The sequence below is a fragment of the Amblyomma mixtum genome, chromosome 3 (assembly GCF_055824585.1).
Source record: "Amblyomma mixtum isolate Tamu chromosome 3, ASM5582458v1, whole genome shotgun sequence".
NCBI lineage: Eukaryota > Metazoa > Arthropoda > Arachnida > Ixodida > Ixodidae > Amblyomma > Amblyomma mixtum.
The window spans coordinates 253,366,046-253,385,235 of record NC_143014.1 but is presented as its reverse complement, the minus strand read 5'-3'; the positions used below and the strand labels follow the sequence as shown (position 1 = coordinate 253,385,235).

Here is a 19,190-nt window from a genome sequence, read left to right as displayed (position 1 = left end):
AGATAGAGTGCACAAAGATGTGTTCGCGAGAGAAGTATAACGGAGGGAGAGAGCACACAGAAACGTAGAGCCTGTGGTACCAGCCTGGTATTATCGGCATGTGTCCAATGCACTGCGGCATGCTCTATGATCTGTACTATTTTCTACCCCACACCTTCCCTGCCAACGTTCGCACACTCAAAATCGCAACAGAAAGACTTGCGAGCCATTCCTTTCTTCATTTATCTATCGCTCTGTTCAGTCCCCCCTCCCCTTACTAGATAGAGCCAGCGCAGTAAAATGACGAATCATCGCGCACTGAATAGACCGTCCACCAATAAGCGTCTCCCACTATGGTGGCGCCATCATAAGCGGCACGACTTCTTGGTGCAGCTTTCGTCACACTCTGCTCCGTCTCCTGCTGGCGGCGAGACCCCGTTGAAGTAGTTCTTGATAATGCCCTCCTCGATGATGCCGACAGGCAAGTCCTTGACATTGTTGTGGTTGTTGATTCCGCTGTTGATGATACCGTTCGCCGGCGCGCCGTTCTGCGATGTGTCCCTTCGCCGCTGGGGCATGAACACCAGCTTCTCTAGATGCCCCGTGGGAGCATCGCAGGCGATGAAGAGGAAGTAGCTCAGGATGTAGCTCCACACCAGCACGGCGAAGCACTGAGACACCTGCGAAGCCGCAGTACAGCAGTATGAAGCAGCAACCTAAAAAGCTCGCTTGTCACTAACTTGCTTGAAAGTGGTAGCTGTATTAAGGCTGACACTTTTTTAGCAACTCTCCCTGTGAAATTCGCGTGACGAAAAATCTAGCGTGGCACGCTACCAAGAATTCATCGCACCGTGCGACGAAGAAAGAGCTGACAGCACCGGTACATCCCGCTCTTTTTTAGGCGTGGGCAAAAGGGAATTTTAGGGTCGATGAGAAATGGAAGCAAATGGATATTCGAAGAATAGTTTCGAATTCAATAGCTCGAATATTTCAAGGAGCACTAGGGACAATGAGAAATACCCCTGTATAGACAGACTACGGCATTTTAATGACAAAGAGATCATTCCCATGAAAACGGAGCTTTTATAAGCTAGGAAAGACCCAAAAGAGACATATAGCTGTCTCCCTCATCGGGCGATTTCGCAAGCAAGATGTGTGCGTCGACACTATTTTGTCTCGGATCTCAGAGGCTACATTACACCACTATTCAAGTAAATACAGTGGCAACTTGTCCTTTTCGATAAGGATGTGCCGAGAATGAATGAACTGGCGGGATGACATTTGATTCCAATTTTCTGGCCGGTAAATGAGCTTTTTGTTGCCCGACAAGGGTCGGTGTAGCGAGAGAGCTGAAAATGACTTTTTACAGAGTTGTCCCGAGTTGGCCTCGGTGTCTCTCTAAGCGGTCTATTACACCGCAGTCTAGTAAGCGGACTTTTCCGCTATGAAACGCACGCCGTAGAATGCTTATTTCAGCTAAACCCCTAAAATATTTGAGCTCAAATTTCACAAAGAGGTGACATTCAGTCGGAAGAATAGTTTTGTATGACATTTGTTTGGGGTACTTGCCTTAATCAATAAGACGAGGTCGGATATTCGTTTTAAGGAAAGTATGTGCAGCGCAAAAAAAAAAAAGAGGGACAGCAGAGAAGACACAAACAACAGGAATGGCGCTGTCAGCGCCAGTCCTGTTGTTTGTGTCTTCTCTGCTGTCCCTGTTTTTTGCGCTTCATATACTTTCCTTAAGATAATCCACCGACTAGCCCATACCAAAATTTTGATCGGATATTCGTGTCGTATGCCGCGATGACGAAGCAAAACAAGCCGCTCTCTCAGAGATTGCACCGTTGGCTCCAACTTGTTTTTCGGCCGTGGAGATTAGGCAAAGGAGATTGGTGTTTTGCGGCAGGTTTGAAGACGTTTCTTCAACTGCTTTGTCAATGATCACGAAAAACTTAGTTTGGCCAAAACTGCACCAAAGTGAAAGCCGTTCGCGAAAAAGCGCCTGCGGACTTCCTGCAAAAGACCCTCCTACACCACTCCTGTAACGAATCTTCACGCCAGACAAGCGAAACGGCGCCACCGGGGCATCGCTGAGAGAGCTGCCTGCTTTGTTTCTTGGTCGCCGCAGACGAAGCGAATATCCAACTTTTTCTGACTGAATCAGGCAAGTACCCGAAACAAATGTGGTACAAAACAATTCCGCCTACTAAATGTTACCTATGTGCAGAAGTTGAACTCGAACAATCGAATGGTTTAGCTGAGAGAAAAATTCGACGGCGTGCGTTTAATAGCGGCATACACCGTAGAAAGTACGCAAAAGCGAATATCACAGCTGGGATTGTTCAGTTTAACTCTAATGACTAAGATTTCTACTGGAACATCTCTTGCAGACAAATTGCAACATCCGGCATTTTCTTATTGTGAGAATTACAAATGGCAGCTGGACGAGCTGAATCGTTTTAGGAGTGCCATTAATCCATATAAGCACAAGGGTTTACTACGCAAAGGTTTACTTCTGTGAAAAGAGCGACTATATTTTCATCTTCACTAAGCTTGAATCCCTCATACCAGAATTCACTGCTGCCAGGCAAACTTTAGACTGCAATGGGTTAAGGATAATGATTAAAAATACACTTGGAAATTTAATTGACCAGCATTAACTAGAAAATGAATGTCTCCAATAATTTGAGGCGGAAAACCCTGGGTAGCTTGTGAGACTCGATTGCTTATCTACAAAAACATCGCTTCCTATCCAGATAAACAAGAGACAAGGATCGTAATCACTATGGCTCCCTAAACCGTCTGAGTAAAAAAAGATTAAGAACAGGATAGTAAGACATAACTATTTTTAGGCCTTAGGGAATAAGCTGCAGACAAATTATATGGAGATATGGAAACTCTTAAAAACTCGTGGGCGAGAACCCATAGGCATACCGTACTTAGTAGAGTGTCACGGTGTTATGGCGGATGATGATTACAATAAGGCCTGTTCATTTAAGACTTTTTCTCTCTACTCTGCCCTATTCAGGCAACCTCCCCGCAGTGTCTGAGGCGCTAACTACTGTTATGCCAGACCTGGTTATTAGAGCGTAAGCAATAACCCGATTGTTGCCAAACTCTAGGCAAATTGTCCGTCGTCTGTTCCCCTGTCTGTTCGCAGCTGTCCTAGCGCTAGAGCTTCGTCCCGTGTGCACAGCCCGCTCATCGTCGTTCTCTACGTAGCACAAATCCGCACTTTTGCACTGATTCCAATGTAGCAAACAGTCTCTGTAGTTTTTTATGCAGAACGGAGCCTAAAAGCTGCTTCAGGATTTAAAAGCTACTTCTGCAGGCGGGCTTGACGGTCTCTCTTCTTATGTCCTGCGGGACAGCTCCAGCATGATTGAGCAATATTTGGTTAATTTGTTGATCAAATCACTTAAAATCATAGCTTTCTGCCCGAGGAGCGGAAAGAAGCCAACTTAGTGCCGATTCACAAAGGTGATTGACGGAAAAGTCTTGTAAATTACAGACGTATCGCCCTTAATTGCATTTGTTGCAGAATAATCAACTACATCATTTGTAGTTCTGAGATTAAACACCTTTAACCAAATAAAATCTTTACTGAACCTCAACATGGTCTTCTGGCTGGCCTTTCATGTACAACGAAATTAGAAGAATTTAGTGATGACCTTTTCTTTGTGTGTGACAGCCAGGAGCAGGTTGAAAGCGTATTTTCGGATTTTAAATATCCCTCCGACGCAGTTCCCCACGTCCTGCTATTTCATAAGCTACCGTTTCTTGGCATAACAAGCGAAGTGTTTTGAAAATGAATTAAATACTATCTTGAAGGGCCAAAGCAAGGAGTCTTGATGAGCGGCCACTTTTCAGACTTTTTAGGGATGCGTGTTAGGGCCTGTGCTGCTGTTAATTTATGTCAGGGACATAGTGAAAATTGTTACTTGCCAGGTGCTGTTGTGTTCGGATGTCTGTATTTTATATCATTCATTTAAAACACCATGTGACACTCTGAATGCCGCGAAATGCCACTGTGTTTCTTTTACGCCCAGGCGTACTCCTATTGTATCGGATTGCCTTTTAAACAACTTGCCGTTATGTAAAACAAGAGATTATAAATATCTCAGTGTTTATTTTTCCGCTGACCTCACCTCGAGAAAGCAGATTGAATACGCTTCGACAACAGCGTCATGCTACTGGGAGCCATTTTGCTACGCTGGGGTGCAGTCAAAATCAATGAGCTATTTTTTTTACAAGAAAGTATTCTTTAAATATTCGCAGTAGCTATATCAAGCAGGAGCTGAATTGGGACTCGCTAAAGGAGCGCTGATTGCGAATTAGGTTTGAATTTCTCTACCGCATCTATTTCAATAAAACCGATATTATTCATAAAACTTCTTTGCTGACAACGCATTTTTATCCAGAAGGTGCGACCACGAATGAAAAAAGATGTCCAGGCTTAGCTTGGTTAAGCCAAAAATGCGTTGCATATTGCGCGGTCTTTTTGCGCGAGGTATTGCTTGGCGGCACTCGATTTTCTCAGCAGCTTTTCCTCCGTGACGTATAGATGGATGGATGGATGGATGGATGGATGGATAGGAGCGCCCCCTTTGAAACGGGGCGGTGGCAAACGCCACCATGCTCAGCCGTCTTTTTTTCTTGTTTTTCTTGTTTTTTCTTTTTTTTTGCGCAGTTTGGTGACGTCACGTCACCACGTGACGTCACCAAACCACGTTACGTCCCGTCACGTGGTTTGGTGGCTGCCCGGCCGCGCCCAAGGGCTGAACTGAGTGATTGCAATATGCTACGCATAAAATTTAGGAGACAAAATGCTGTACTGCTGCGTTAAATGCTGTAACCTGTTGCTCGTACTCGACACCTTTGTTCTTGGCTTGTACTAACGCACTATGAAGAGGGAAAGAAGATCCTTGGCGCCTTGCATAGTCAACGTGTCCTGTATTTACGCGTAGGTCGCCATCAGACGGTGCAAAAGCCTAGAAGGTTAACGTGGCAGGCTCTCAAAGTATGTTCAGCGAACTTACCAGCGTGTAGTGGGAGAAGAAAATGCGTTCCCTGATGACATGAAGAGTGACGACATAGATGGGGGAGTGGATGAGGTAGACGCAGAATGACAACCGACTGAGCGGCACGAATCCATCCCAGGAGAGGAAGCGGTTGACGAGTCCTGCGTTGATTATGTCCCAGAAGTGGTCACAGACATACGAATAATACACAGAAATAGACAAATTTTTGTCACTCTTTGTGGCAGTACGCAACTACAATTAGCCTCCCAAGCGAATTGCTTCAGTCTTGAAGCAGAAAGCCTTATTCAGGCTCCGGCCGGGCATCGCTAAGAAAAAATTTACTAGTCTCTCACAGAAAGGTAAAAGACTAAAAAAAATAAATGTATAAAAAAATTGTCTCAGGCATTAGCTAGAACATCGTATTGCGCTATCAGTATATTCACGAGAAACGCGATACATTTTTTTTTCTGCTTTTTAGCATGATACCGCTTCGCCTACTTTCTCCTTACGGGCCTTTAATCTACGACTGGTCCAAATGTATGCCCAGTTGGCTTAGATCCTTACTGGGCCAAAAGGTGAAAAGCTGGTGTATGAATAGCAGTAGTCCAAAAGCCCAGAGCGTTGACTTAGCAGTGACAATATTTTCCGACGTTTCCTTATCCGCCTCACACAAGTGTAAATAAAAGCTGAGGCTCCAATTTTCTATTCATGCACTGTGCGCGTGCGTGCGTTAGCGCATGCGTGCTCACGTGTGCATACGCGCGCAAGATCGCCGAGTGAACGCTTTCACAAATTACGAAACTTCCTAGATGATTAGCTGTCCACTCAAGTATTTTACGCAATCACGTGTTTAGCCTTACCTCCTCTGCCAGTGGCGCAGGTGAAGACGAACCAGGCGACGCCCACAGACCAGAAGATGCGGTCCGTGAAAGCATGGAACATCCGCCTCGCCTCAGAACCGCGTTCGTTGTTTCGGTACCACTCAAGCTTCATGAACAGGCAATACAGTCCACAGAACAGGCTTATGCACCATAATGAAGCCAGGATTATCTGCAAAAATGTTGCCGTGAAACCCAAGACGTGATTGAACATGCAAGGCGTACACTGTGAATATCGTGCATTCTGCTTTATTTTGCGGCTCATTTGTTATTCCTAGATATCATCATCATCATCATCATGATCAACCTGACCACGCCCACTTCAGGACAAAGGCATCTCGCATGTCTCTCCAATTAACCCTGTCCTTCGCCAGTTGCGGCGACCGTATTCCCGCAAATTTCTTAATCTCATCCGCACACCTAACTTTCTGCCGCCCTCTGCTATGCTTGCATTCTCTTGGAAACCACTCCATTACCCTTAAGGACCAGCGGTTATCTTGCCTTCGTATTACATGCAATGCCCAAGCCCACTTCTTCCTCTTTATTTCAACTAGGATATCATTAAAGCGCGTTTGTTCTCTCACCCACTCTGCCCGCGTCCGATCTCTTAACATTACACCTAACATTTTTCTTTCCATAGCTCGCTGCGTTGTCCTTAACCTAAGCTGAACCCTCCTTGTTAGCCTCCACGATTCTGCCCCATGGAAAAGTACCAGCAAGATACAGCTGTTGTATACATTTCTCTTGAGGGATATTGGTAAACTGCCATTCATGATCTGAGAGAACCTGCCATATGCGTTCCACCCCATTCTTATTCTTCTAGTTATTTCTCTCTCATGATGCGCATCAGCTGTCACTACCTGCCCTAAATAGACATATTATCTTACTACTTCGAGCACCTGGCTACCAATTGCGAACTGCTATTCCTTTGCGAAATATGTCCGTGGCAATTAACGTGTCTGCTGTTGATTCATCTTAACCAGAATTTTAGTGGTGGCTGATATTCATAATGAGTGTTACGTTACGATTTTCAAAAAGTGTAGCATCTTTGATCCCCCCACTTTGCGCCCAGGGACATGTCACAGAAATACCCAGTTTTTTTTTAGTTTTTCTTCTGACAGCTGGCAGGTGCACTTTTATTTTTCCTACAAACACTGCTAGAATTTATTCCCGGTTAGTTTAGGCAACACAGAAAAAAATCTCCACATAAGAATAGGGCATCATTAAAACGCAAGAGTTGATCCGAGCAGCTATTGATGGGTTCCGTACAGACACCAGGTAATGATCTTAAAGTGGAAGATCTTATCTGCCTGTCGAGACGGCCGAAAATTTTCCATTCCTTTTTGTTTCGACTAGTGCGCAATGTTCAGAACAGTACTACGTGAAATCGCGCTTTCTCCGCAGCAGCGTCGAGGCCGTCTGACTCACTTTTGAGATCTTCGCCTTGCCGTACTTCTCCACGAGGAGAAAGGTGATGCAGCCGGAAAAGAAGCAGACGCCATGATAGAAAGGATGCAAGTAGTAGTAGTTCAGCGTGTCCACAACAGTGCTGCAAGAAAAAAATTTAAAAAAGATGTCGCCATTTTATTTTGGTGAGAATCAACGTGCGCTCGAGCTAATAACAGGTTTATGCGCTCTGAAATGCACATGTTTTATTTAATGTCCTTGAGAATATTCGTTGTCTCCCGACCAGACGCTTCACGCGTAGTTCCACGTGAGATTACAGAGTGGGAAGCAAGAAGTATTACCTGAAGTTCTCTGCGAGTGCTACAACGAACGGTGTCATATTAGTGCCGTATATCTCCCAGGCAGAGATGCCGCAACACACAAGGGACAGCACAGCGAAGGCGCAGGCGACGAGCCACTTTCTCCTGCAGACAGAGATGGAAACAACGTTTAGGCGGTCGTGCAAACAAAAAGTGTTGAAAAGCTACGTAACGTGAAATCTAACGTGCCCTAAAAAAGTACAGTGTCGGAGACAGTAGAATAAATAAAATAAATCTGCTGATTTCTCAAACTTCCTCACATTATTGTGCGCTGCCGTTTGAGGATCCGCATGTGTATTTTCGAAAGAACAACGGTTAGTGATCATATAAAGTACTTCGTGATTTTAGAGTACTTACTGTAGATACTTACACGGCATTGCGTCTCATTCTTTGCCACCATGCTTTAGCTATAAACTCATGATAGCGATCAGTTAGACATATGAGGAACGTCTGAAGAAAGAATTTGCAATTGATGAGAATGCAATGCAAGAAAGTTCTCAGCTTCGACTGGCAAATAAAGGACCAAACATTTTCGCTTTCCGAAAATTCGAGGCTTACAAGTGACGAGGGATAGGAAATAAAACATCTGCATTTCATACCTTGGAACACACAATGCTTTTTTTCAAATGAAATAAATGATGTCCCGCTTATACTCGCCACATATATGAGCGCTACAGATGTAATGTCAGCGCCAATTTCACCATCGTGAAAACAAGAGTATGAGGAGAAAGTCCCATTGATTACAGAATAACATGAAACTTGATTACTTTTTCTTGGGTTTGAAGTGAAGAGGAATAAAAATGCGCAGTGGATCGTAGAAGCGATCTCCGCATTCAGGAATAAACTGCAAATGTTTGGAAAATCAAGAGCACCAGGCCAGAATATGAAACGAAAATAAGTAATGCAGTTTAATACCGTGCTTGTGGTGTGCGTTCTTTGCTTCGACTTTAGATTGATTGCGGTTTTGTTTTGTATAATAGATTACCAACTAGATGAACTATTTGAAACAGTTCAATGCCTTTATTCTATGATTCCATATGCAGTAACAATTGGGAAGTGTAGTAAGTAAGCACGTGTGGCATTCGCGATTACACATGCGAAAAAAAATGTTTATCAAAAAGGTAAAACAAACCAGAGCCGTTAAAATATAACATATAAACTCCAGCGAGACTGATTTTTTCGCATCAGCGCTTGATGGGCGCATAAACCTTCGTTTCACTTTGAACGAACCTTGCAGATTGATTTTTACGCTTGAAGCGGCTCCTCTTATAACGTCGCACGCATTAACCTAATAAGCCACGATCCTGACTACGATACTACAACGGGGTTGAACTGACCTCGAAGATGCTGAATATAAGATTCTGTAATCAACTGTAATCTAACGACGAGGAATTTTTTAATGGTCTTCGAGGTGTTCGGTGTCCGCGAATTCATGCAGTTAAAGCAAAATATTAATGTCAAGTGCTGGCAACGGTGAGCGCTAGGTATCAAAGGACGCACAAGGAAAAAATGTCACTTGATCCTGAGGTTCATTGACTTGTTTGAAATCCTCAGGAGATACAACGGAAGGTACCTACGTCTTCAGCACCTGTATAACCAGGACGCCAACGAGGAACAGTTGGTAATCTACGGAAAGATACCATAGATGCGAGAAGATGGTCTGAAAGAAAAATATATGAGGATAATTAATAGATGGCGTGCAGCCAACTGCACATTATGCATTAAAAATTGTAACACTTCTATATTTCATTAAGTTATTTTCATAGACAGGGCGGAAACAGCAAGCCGTGTCGCACATTGCTAAACTTCTGACCTGCCTCTGGCGAAGTCGTTGTCCACTGCTGCAAGATGTGAAAGAATGTAGACGCACTTCAGCTTTTTTTGATTACCTCCAACATTCACTCTATGTGTGTAGTAACGATAGTTCGTCCTATATTTTTAAAACATATAAATTTAAAAAGTCGTTTTCATAAAAATCGTCAGAAACAATCCACAAATGTTTCTAAATGCAAGAAGTCAGTTCCAAATATAATCCCTCAGTTTTTACGACAAAGTCAGCTTTACAGAGGAAACTACCTCATTCGCAGCTAAGCACAGTTTAAAAAGAAAACCAATATCGCTGTATCTGGGGGAGCAATAATCATTCCGTTCGAATAATATTCTTATCATACCCGCCTACGGCATAGTGTCACAAATGCTACCGAATAGAACTGTGTGCTCGAAACCTAAATCTCAGAAGCAGTTATACTTTTTGGATCAATATTATTCTGTCCTGATTCTGTAAGGTGCAGAATCCGATCCAACTTGCCGAGTATGGCGTTCTGGTACAGTCTGTAAGGTGCTTCTGGCTGTATTTTATGTGTGTCTTTGTGTGTTCGTGTGCGTGCGTGTGCGTAAGTGTATGTGTGCGTGCGTGCGCGCGGGTACCGGTAGCTTGCTGTACTGGGCCATAAATTTGACCACTCCATCGCCTCCAAATTCAACTATTGTGGCAGCTCGTTCAAGTTGAAAGAAGTAAAAATTAGTTGGAGGAATTTTGATATATTTAAGTGCGGGAAGGCGAAAACCGTTTGCGACTCATTGCATTGATTTGAATTTGCCGACCTTGAATTAATTTCACGACAGAGGAGCAGAGCGTGGCGAGAAGCGGTGACGTCACGCTGCGCATGAGCATCGAGTCGGCATTCGTTGCTTGGCGGCGGATCACACTGCTTCGACGCCCTTTCGGCTGATGTGACGTCATCATCCACCTTTCCTCGTTTTTGAGGAATTTTAACCATATTATAGATCTTTCGGTGATCTTAAGTAATGATTACAATTAATTACACACTTTTCAATCTAATTTGAAACAAATCCTGCGTTTTTCCGCCCATTCTGGGATAATATTTCCTGTGCTCTGACGACATACAGTGGATGTGACGTCACGCCATTCCCATAGCTATATCGACGTCCGCGCTATATCACGCATTTTGCTTTCTTTGTTTTTTTCGCTATAATTGGCTATAATTAATTACCTAATAATGCTACAGTCATCACACTTGGCGTCGGGGTTACATATCGTTCCCTCTATCTGACGCTACCATTCGTTTTCACCTATCCTGTTTAGATGCCGCGTTATTCGTTGAAGACAGCGTAAACCGGAAGTGACTTTGGCCGCGAAAATGAGCCACAAAAGGCTTTCGCCTTAAAAATGTCTTCACACTCACCACTTCTTGGTCAGCTCTCCAGTTGCGCATCATAAAGAGCAAATCCCACCAATGCTTGCGCATTTCAGCGTAGAACTTATTGTAAAGGTCCTTTGAATTGGGTCCAGAGGCAATCAGCGGCAGCAAGTACATGCACATGAACATGAAGAACAGGGGTACGGTGATCCTGTGGGAGAGAAGAAAGGGCCTTGTATTACATAAAGCGACTGCTTGACATTATGGAATCCGAAGCTCAGCAGACAGCATCAAAGCGTGCGTTGTCTGCTACACTTCTGAAAGTCCCTGAACGAAGTACATTTCTTCCACTATTCTAGCAAATAGAAGCAACGGAAACTGACAGCAACATCGGGTTAGAATAGTTGGTGCGTGTTAAGTTCAGAGGAATCCCCGACGACAGGGCGTAAAAAAAAAAATCAGCATTCCCACTTCTTCAATGTCTTCGCAACTCCCATCTCCGTAAGAATACAGGCATTTCAAATAGAGTGACCCCACTTTAAAAGGCACAGCCTCCTATATTTTCCATGCCTGGTCATCGGCGCCGAGATCAATGAATGCCGACCGTCGCAGTTTTCGTCAAAGCTGCGAGCGCCGCTGCTCGACGATCAGCAAAAGTATACGTGCGGTGATGAATGAGGCGCTGGCAACCACAAGGCGCTCGCATCGGAGAATACCTAAAACCTCGTTCATCTCCTGGTTCATCGCGGCGCGCCTAGTTTTGCCGCTAGTCGCGACGAAGCGCTCGCATCTCAGACAACCTGAGCTGCAGATAGACTGAAGTGCGCGCGAACCAGCAGCAAGCGCTCATTGGCGCGTAGTGAAATCCCCACCTTAAATCCTCACACTTCGCCCGCAACGAGCGCTGGTAGCCTTGATTTTGCTTGAATGGCTGCTTTTGAGCCGATGCTCAGGCACAGAAAATGTAGGAGCCTATGGTTAGGGCAACAGGGGAATAGCGGGGCGCCAGTGCGCAGGCGCTGGACAATTGCGCCCCTCCCTCCGGTCATTGTCCTGCGCGTGCGCACTGGCGCCGCGCTAGTGCCCTATGCTCCTAACCGATATTATCAACCTATTCTAAAGGTGCCTAATTATGGCTCCGAAGATGGGGTTCGAGGTCACAAAGTGACATGGATTGTGGGGGATGCACTAGTGGAGAGCTCCGGATTGATTTCGGCCACCCGGGGGTCTTTAACGCGCACTGACATCGCACAGTACACGCATGCTATGTGTTTCACCTCATCGATACGCGGCCACCGTGGTACGGATTGAACCGGCGTCCATGGGCACAGTAGCCGGGCGCCCTAACCACAGAGTACCTCGGAGGATCTAACGTATTAGTGCAGATTTAGGAAGCAGACCTAAGACAGCGTTATTCTTGGTCTAAATGTGCGCACTATTCTACTCTTGCTCTTGTCCTACTAAATGCACTCACTTATCTAACATCGCGATTCCTAACAGTCTTGGCACACTGTTCCTTTGCGCAATTGTTACGTCTGCGGTCATGAACTTGCGATGCCTACTCTGTACTTTCTTAAACTAATCTTTGAGCTCCTTGAAGTTCTTCCCCACTTGCTTTCGCATCTCATCTATAGTCGGTCCGTCCGATTGGAACACCTTGCATCTGATGTCCAGCCCTACGTGACTGTCAGGTTCTCAGATGTACTTTTCATGAAGGTTCTTGGTCAACTGAAAAGCGAGTTTCATCTAGGCAGCTTCTTTCTTTGTACGGTTCGATGCGAACGCTGGCTGTGCCTCTCTGCCCTCAAACTTTCTGTCGCTTCTGCACCTCTCTCGTCTTCTCTTGGAGGTGATTTCGGCGTTTACCTGCAAGGCGGTCGCTTTCAACCTGTTCCCTGTAACGAGCCCTTATGTCTACCATGACGCCGTTCCTTTTGTGGAAGATGTCTAACTTTTTTTCTCTTCATGAGTACGTAATGAATTTTGGAGATCCCGAAAAGCCGCTTGTGACTTGTTCTGACCGTGGAGTACTTTTCTCAAGTTGAAGCGATGCTTTGTGTCCGCCGAGGTATTTGATCTGTCACTGGGACCGCACATCGTCAGCTTGCGTGATGAGTCAGAAGTCCACATAGTTGGTGACGGCCAACTTCACGCGAGCAGTTACTTGGCCCATGAAGCATCCACCTCCTTCTCAATAGATGACACCGTTACCTGAAGTCAGTATCACTCACTACGGAAGGCTGAGAAGGCTTCTTCGATCTGTCGGTGTTTGTACAAGGCCCCCGGCAACTTTCTGGCACCTCGTTGATAGAGACAACGTTCGTCTTACGCTTCTGCTTGGCGCAGCTCTTCTTAAAGCTGGAAGGCAGGTTGCACACTGACGGTCGTATGCCTTCCATCGCACTGCTGACAACTCATGTTGCGGAGGCAGTCTTTCGGTCGTTGACCCTCAGTTGGGCAACTAAAACATTAGTGGAATTTTGTTACGCGGTGCTTCTTCTTCTGCAGGCCGATGTCAAACGTGCAGCGTTCTGTCGCGTGTTTAAAAGATCGGAAGAACTAATACTAGCCCTGCTTGGACTCGTCGCAGGACAAAATAAGCTTCGAAGGCTGGTAGATCCGGCTCAAGTGTGCCTCGTCTTTCGTGCTCCGTGCGGTCAGGTCACACGTGTCGACCCACTCTTGTTGGCCGCTCCATTCAACGCGGCTATGATGTCCAGTGGTCCCCGCCTCTCTGGGCATAGTTTCTGGACGGAACTCCATGGAAGAGTCTGTTGCAACGCTAAGCACTCGGACAACAGGAGTGTGCGCCTGAGGCGTCTCGATGTGGCAGCACCGTAGCGAGAAGGCCATTGTGGCATTATCTTCGTACTCCAGCACTGGCATAGTCTTCTGCTGTGTACTCGTCCGCAAGAAATGCATCAATTAAGCTTTTGATTAAACAAGCGCTAACTGTCGTTGGAGCTCTTGAATCAATGACACGTGTCTTTCAATTCGGGAAGAGTGTCCACGTCCCAGGCGGTGTGGTGGCAGGCCTTATTATGTATCCAGGTATGGAAAGTACACTGGGATGAGCGACGTGGGGCCCTGTGCTGCTAGCTAGCTTTTCTGTGGGCTCATCACGCGGGCGAGAAGTTCGAGTGGCCTTGCAACAACCGTGAACCTGTAGCGAACGGGCTCTTCCCAGAATACGTCCTGAACTGCCAGCTTTATACGGCACATTTTTTTAGAGCACTAGCTCTTATTAGCTCGTTGTTCAATTTCGAGCCGTCGTCTGCGTCCGCTGCGCCACATACCGCTTGCCACCTGCCTCGGTTGGCAGGTGGCTCGCCATAGCGTCGTCCTTCAACAGTAACACTCCTCCTCCTTCCAGAGAACTATACTCTCCGCGGCAACCACTGACCGGTTGCGCCTTCTTACGCTGTCGCCAAACTCTCCTCCTTTCATGGTAACCCTCCTCTGGTTCGAGATTGCTGTGCTCCTCGTCCTTCAACGGTACACACTTTCGAGACGTAAGAAGTCGCCACTGTCAAACCACACCTAACGCTCAAACATTCGCGTTTCGGATTGGTAACCGCCCTGTGATTTTTTAAAGACCTTCGCGTAAATGTGGACGCCCGCTTCCTGACCCCTCCCCAGAGTCGTTTGAAACCTAACCTATAAATACATAGACATCACCAGAAAAATTAGCGTAAAGATCTCGCTCGTGATCGCATCGCTCCTGAAAATAACCGTCCTGAGTCTCAAGCGATCACAGTGCTTACAACAGCTGTCGCAAAACGCTGTGGAAAATGTTTAAACGGACGTCCAAGTTCCACAAATTTCGCGCGCACACTGGCGTCCATGCATTCATTTGCGCAACAACTTACCTTATGTATCTTCTTATGAGTGCAACCACCGTGACCACAGCTCGGTTCCGGTGCTGTCTGCTAAGTGTGTAGTATAGTAAAAATCCGCTGCAAGGAACAAACAGCTATAATTTGTATAGTAACATTCTTGAAAATAATTGAAATGTCGCAAGCCAATTAAATGCGCTAGGGCTGACTACAGGAGGAAAAACACAGTTTGGTAACTGCGAATAACTGTCCGGCAAGCCTGAAAATCACTTGATGTATAGAAATCGCATAGACTCCATTTAAAAACTTCTGCACCAAGACACAGCAACTCTGCGAAGCTTACCTTAAGAAGAAAAATGTGTCGACAGCCAAGTAGCCTGCTGTAACAATCAACGTCTCCCAGCGCTCAAAGTAGTGCACGGCTTTCAACATTCCCGCTACAGAAAGAATATGAAAAACTCTGTAAAAATGATTGTACTCAAACAAAACGCAGTGACGTTCCATGAAAACAGGCCTCAGTACGCAATAACACTCAATTAAAGTGATGTACCCGTAAGCTAAGCGCATTTGCCATGCGTAGACTTTGTGTACCGATTGCCAGCTCTTGAACTAAGCGTCGGCGATGCGTTTTTTATTTTCGTGGCAATATCTTCAGAACACATCTGACATTGTGATTGGAAACACGAAATAGCTCATAAGCGGAGACGAAACAACTAGGAAAATAAATGGTTGCCATTTACTCACTGTAGTTTTCGCTAATAGTTCCGTAGGAGTGTCCGAGGCAAATCCAGAAAATGCTTAGGAAACGGATGCCATGCATGAATCGGAAAGAGTAATTATCCGAATTCTTGTCCTTGTTGATGCTCATGATCAGTCTTGAATTTGTCAAGGCTGAAAATGCCGTGACGCACTTGTATGAAATGGCTAGAAAAAGAAAGGACCAGCGGAAAGAATGAATTTGGAAGCGACAGAAACACTGCGGACGGTTGAACTCATGCAAATGTGCATGATTATGGTGCATAATCAGAACGAATAAAGAAAGTAGACTGCGAAGGCTGATCACCCCTGCATTATCTAAAAGGTTTCGGATAGTCGAAGACGCGTCTTTGCTGGCGCGGTAAAAACATTAGTGAAAAAATTGAAATTTCAGCGTTGCCACCACAATGGAGTGCATATTGCAACCGCGCAAAACGACGCAGGACGAAGAGAGGAAAGCACAGGTCGTCATCAAAAAATTGACGACCCAGCTTAGCAGGGAAATCTTCGAAGCCTACCGCATAAAAAGAGAAAATGACCGGTTCATCAGCTCCACTTCAGTATCTTTATCTAAGAAAGATTTAAACTATCTAGATGCTAACTTGTGCCACACGCGCCCACGTGCCAGTGTTATTTGATGATTTCGGCTGTTTATCAGGTGTGAATACGGTTCCTGTATAAATGTGGTTTTCCTGTAGTAAACTTTAGTTGAAGTTCCGCGTCTTGTCCTGTGCTTTCCTCTCTTCGTCCTGCGTCGTTTTGCGCGGTTGCAATATGCACTCCATTGTCAACCACCAACTAGCCCGCCTTCACTTGTTACATGTTGCCACCACACCATGCCGTTTAACCTGGCTAACGGAGTATCAAGGCAGTATAAATGAAGACAGTTTCAAGAGTTTTAAGCTTCGTGCCGTCGGTAAAACTCATTTGATTTTATGCGGTTCAGAGCCAGAAAGCGACTCAGGCTATAAGGAATAAGGATCGCCCGCCGTAGTGGGGGGCCCACGATAAGTTAGGCCACCTGGTGCTCTTGAACGCCCACTGATATCGCACAGCACGAAGGCTTCTAGCGCTTTGCCTGAACTGCAATGCTTTCCTCCCGCCCGGGATGAAGCCGCGTCTTTCGGGTCAGCAGCCGACCGCCATAACCACAGGCGCACCACAGCGGCTTGCTCGAACTTGTGGGATCGAGCCATAAATACAGTAAAATAAAGCTTATCAATGCGACCGAAAGAGAGCATTTTTGCTTTTCAGTAAAGCCAAAAATGCAACCGGTATGTCGGGGCTTCTTCGAGACTCGATGTTGTCATACTGCCACACAGTTTCGTCATATTGGCAAGACACCTGAAGAAAAAAAATGGTAGGGTTTTAACGTAGTTAAACCGAGTACGCGTGCGAAAGCATGTGTTTATCATGTTTAGCTCATAGTTTTGCTTTGATGGGTCGCCAGCACGTTTGGCGACGATATAAGACTGAGTTTAAGCTCTGTTCGAGGCTAAGCTGATCTGATCTGTTCGCGCCGGATATGGAAGCTGAAGAAGGTGACGACGTGCAATGCACAGCGCGAGAGTGTGTTGCACTTTAACACGAGTCGTGTTCGGCTGCGGCGACAGCCTAGCAGCGTCACTATAAGTACATTAATAATACTGAATTTCTAATACCTCCTTTGCCAGAACTTCCTGCCTTTCACCACTCTATGCTCGTCGAGATAATTATTCTGCAAGGAACCTAAGCGTCGGAGGTCTAATTAGGGCCCCCTGATATTTTCCTTTGGTAAAGTGTTGCATCTCTGCTTTAATATTGTTTATGTCATCAACATAAGCCCCAGATTAATCCTTTTTTTTATCCTTTTTAGCTCATGCAGGTTATTTAAGGTACGTCCAAGCTGACGAATGTGATGACGCTACAGAAATGCGATTCGTGCTGACGCTTCGATTGGCAGTTCTTCAGCCTAAGGTACAAGCGCTGCACAGACTATTTGCGACCTTTTTTAGGCGCTCTCATTGGGAGCCTATGCGTAGAGAGATGATTTGTTTCTTTCTCTGGAGTCTGAAGAGTTTGCCTTCTACACTTGTTTGCTTATCAGATGGTTTCACAGTTTTTGTTCTTGAGAGCTGCAAGCCATCCCTTTCTGCTAGCTGTGCTTAGAAGGTGACTGAATTGTCTGCCTTATTTGTTTGCTTTCACTGGTTATCGCCTTGAGGGAGCTTTGTGGGGTTTCGTGAAGGAGGTTGCTGGTACCTTTGATTTTCTGATTCTTTCCTTCTCGCTGCAATATTTATAAGACCTGTCAAGGAGGCAGATGAGAAAAGTAATAACAGAATCTCTGTTCCCTCTGCCCGTGTATTGGCAGCCTAACATTAGTTTCCTTCATTCTAGTGTATAGGAACGAGTTCAGGTAATGTATATTCAATCAGCTGCAAAAACGTTTTTTTTACTCTATATTTGGTTGGTTGGTTTATGGGGTTTAACGTCCCAAAGCGACTGAGGCTATGAGAGACGCCGTAGTGGAGGGCTCCGGAAATTTCGACCACCTGGGGTTCTTTAACGTGCACTGACATCGCACAGTACACGGGCCTCTAGAATTTCTCCTCCAAAGAAATTCTAGCCGCCGCGGCCGGGATCGAACCCGCGTCTTTCGGGACAGCAGCCGAGCACCGTAACCGCTGAGCCACCGCGGCGGCTACTCTATATTTCGACTCTACCAGTAAAAGCTTGGCTTCGCGCCAGGGGGGCTTTTGTGCCATTGTCGATAAACTGTGGGCTGTGCGGCCAACCAGAGACGATTGATCGTTGCTTTGTGTGGTGCCATGATGAAGTTTTTTTCTTGGAAATACTTCATCGGGTAATCAAAAAGGAAATTGAGATATCTCCTTACACTATAAGGTGCTTGCCTTTCCTTAAAGACTCCGGGATTCCATGCGATTTTTTAATGCTGATCAGACATTTTAGGCTGTGGAAGAGCCGCATCACGGATTGACAAGTAAGACCACCTCGTTCACCTGAGTCTCTGTTCAGTGCACAGTGCGCCTTGGTGCGGGGGGTTTATGCTGTGCACTACCGGCCGCCTGAAGGGCTGCCGGTTCTTGACGCATGTGTATGCCACCCGAAATTTTGATGTGCAGGTGGAGAGCACTGTATGAAGACGAGAATACGCGTCTGCATTGCGGAATAGTATGTGGGCACTAAAAGCGTTTGGTTGCTCAGCGGGACTGATTTCCACGTACTAAATGAAAAGAACCGCGGCGAGAGCCTACGGATCTCGCGCAGCGGGATGCGAAGCTGATCTGTTCGCCTTAAATATCGCCGTAAATCTCCACCCTGTTCGCCGTAAATTGCCACTCGTGGATATTTATTGATTTCTTTTTAAGTTAGCATGACCTCCGTGTTGCTAGGCAACGCCTCAAGAAAGATAGCGACAAGATTCATGGTCTGTGTTGGGGAGAGTATGTGTGTTAAATGTATCTAAAATTCCACCTGTTAGTATCCCAGCCGAAGGATTATGTAAACTTATTGAAAATTTAAAGGTATCAAGTGCTCCTTTGGTCGACAACATTTCTGTGAAAATTCTTAAAGGTAACAAAGTAATATCCAGCCATTCCCTGCAAATCATTTTCACGCAATCTATTTCTAGTGGTCAAATCCCGTCTGAGTGGAAGATTAGCCGAGTCGTCCCTTGCTTCAAGGTTGGAAACCGCTGTGATCCATCTAATTATCATCCCATCTCGCTAACATGTATTGCGTGTAAACTACTTGAACATATAATTTACTCCCAAGTAGCTAATCGCCT

At 45.6% G+C, this 19,190-nt stretch overlaps 1 protein-coding gene across 1 annotated transcript in view; it reads right to left on the bottom strand.

The window, feature by feature from the left end:
- Positions 1-246: 246 nt before the first annotated feature.
- Positions 247-19,190, bottom strand: part of LOC149354391 (uncharacterized) — a 112,531-nt gene continuing 93,587 nt past the window's right edge. Inside the window, exons 8-17 of the mRNA XM_089575974.1 lie at positions 15,389-15,568; positions 14,988-15,081; positions 14,678-14,764; positions 10,854-11,019; positions 9,225-9,307; positions 7,630-7,752; positions 7,310-7,430; positions 5,864-6,053; positions 5,022-5,164; positions 247-659 (exon numbers count right to left, since the gene is read on the bottom strand). Coding sequence (XP_089432100.1) covers positions 345-659; positions 5,022-5,164; positions 5,864-6,053; positions 7,310-7,430; positions 7,630-7,752; positions 9,225-9,307; positions 10,854-11,019; positions 14,678-14,764; positions 14,988-15,081; positions 15,389-15,568 — 1,502 coding nt within the window. The 3' untranslated portion in view covers positions 247-344. The remainder of the gene's footprint in view (positions 660-5,021; positions 5,165-5,863; positions 6,054-7,309; positions 7,431-7,629; positions 7,753-9,224; positions 9,308-10,853; positions 11,020-14,677; positions 14,765-14,987; positions 15,082-15,388; positions 15,569-19,190) is intronic.